Source organism: Poecilia reticulata, unplaced genomic scaffold (genome assembly GCF_000633615.1).
Source record: "Poecilia reticulata strain Guanapo unplaced genomic scaffold, Guppy_female_1.0+MT scaffold_1270, whole genome shotgun sequence".
Lineage (NCBI taxonomy): Eukaryota > Metazoa > Chordata > Actinopteri > Cyprinodontiformes > Poeciliidae > Poecilia > Poecilia reticulata.
This window is the reverse complement of record NW_007616007.1, coordinates 1-574: the sequence shown is the minus strand read 5'-3', so window position 1 is coordinate 574 and position 574 is coordinate 1. Positions and strand designations below refer to the sequence as shown.

The 574-nt window shown below is 41.0% G+C and overlaps 1 protein-coding gene across 1 annotated transcript in view; it reads left to right on the top strand.

The window, feature by feature from the left end:
- Positions 1 to 567, top strand: part of LOC103461390 (ADP-ribosylation factor-like protein 3) — a gene marked incomplete at its 3' end in the record, with an annotated part of 2970 nt that extends 2403 nt beyond the window's left edge. Inside the window, exon 2 of the mRNA XM_008403694.2 lies at positions 388 to 567. Coding sequence (XP_008401916.2) covers positions 388 to 567 — 180 coding nt within the window. The remainder of the gene's footprint in view (positions 1 to 387) is intronic.
- Between the last annotated feature and the right edge of the window lie 7 nt (positions 568 to 574).

Sequence of the window (574 nt, the reverse complement as noted above, 5' to 3'; positions counted from 1 at the left end):
CTCAGCAAACATGAACTCCAGATAATGAATAGTCTGTCTGTCTACTGGGAAAAATAAAATAAGATGTAATATTTCCATTTCATCCACAGGGTTTTTAWTGGCYAAGTCTCTTTACTTTCAAAAACTTTTCAAGTGTCACCAAATATATTACAAGCATATAGTAATTTAATTTAAAGTGATATCTGCCAAGTTTTCATCAAAAACATCCATTTTCTTTTTGTTCATTTGTTTGCCTACTCGTGGCAATGCTTCGTTTCTGTCATGTTGTTACTTTAAACGAACAATTATGGATTTATGAGTAAATTTGTTGCATATTCTGTCATTTTCCCTGCTATTATAACCTCTCTATTCCCTTGGAACAATGAACCTCRCCACTGTTTGCTGCAGGGATTGCTGTCCATCCTTCGTAAGCTAAAAAGCACTCCAGACCAGGAGGTTCGGATACTGCTGCTGGGTCTCGACAACGGGGGGAAGACCACGCTTCTCAAACAGCTGGCTTCAGAGGACATCAGCCACATCACCCCCACACAGGTAGCAAAGCGCCGAAGACTCCTCCGCTCCCTGCTTCCATCGC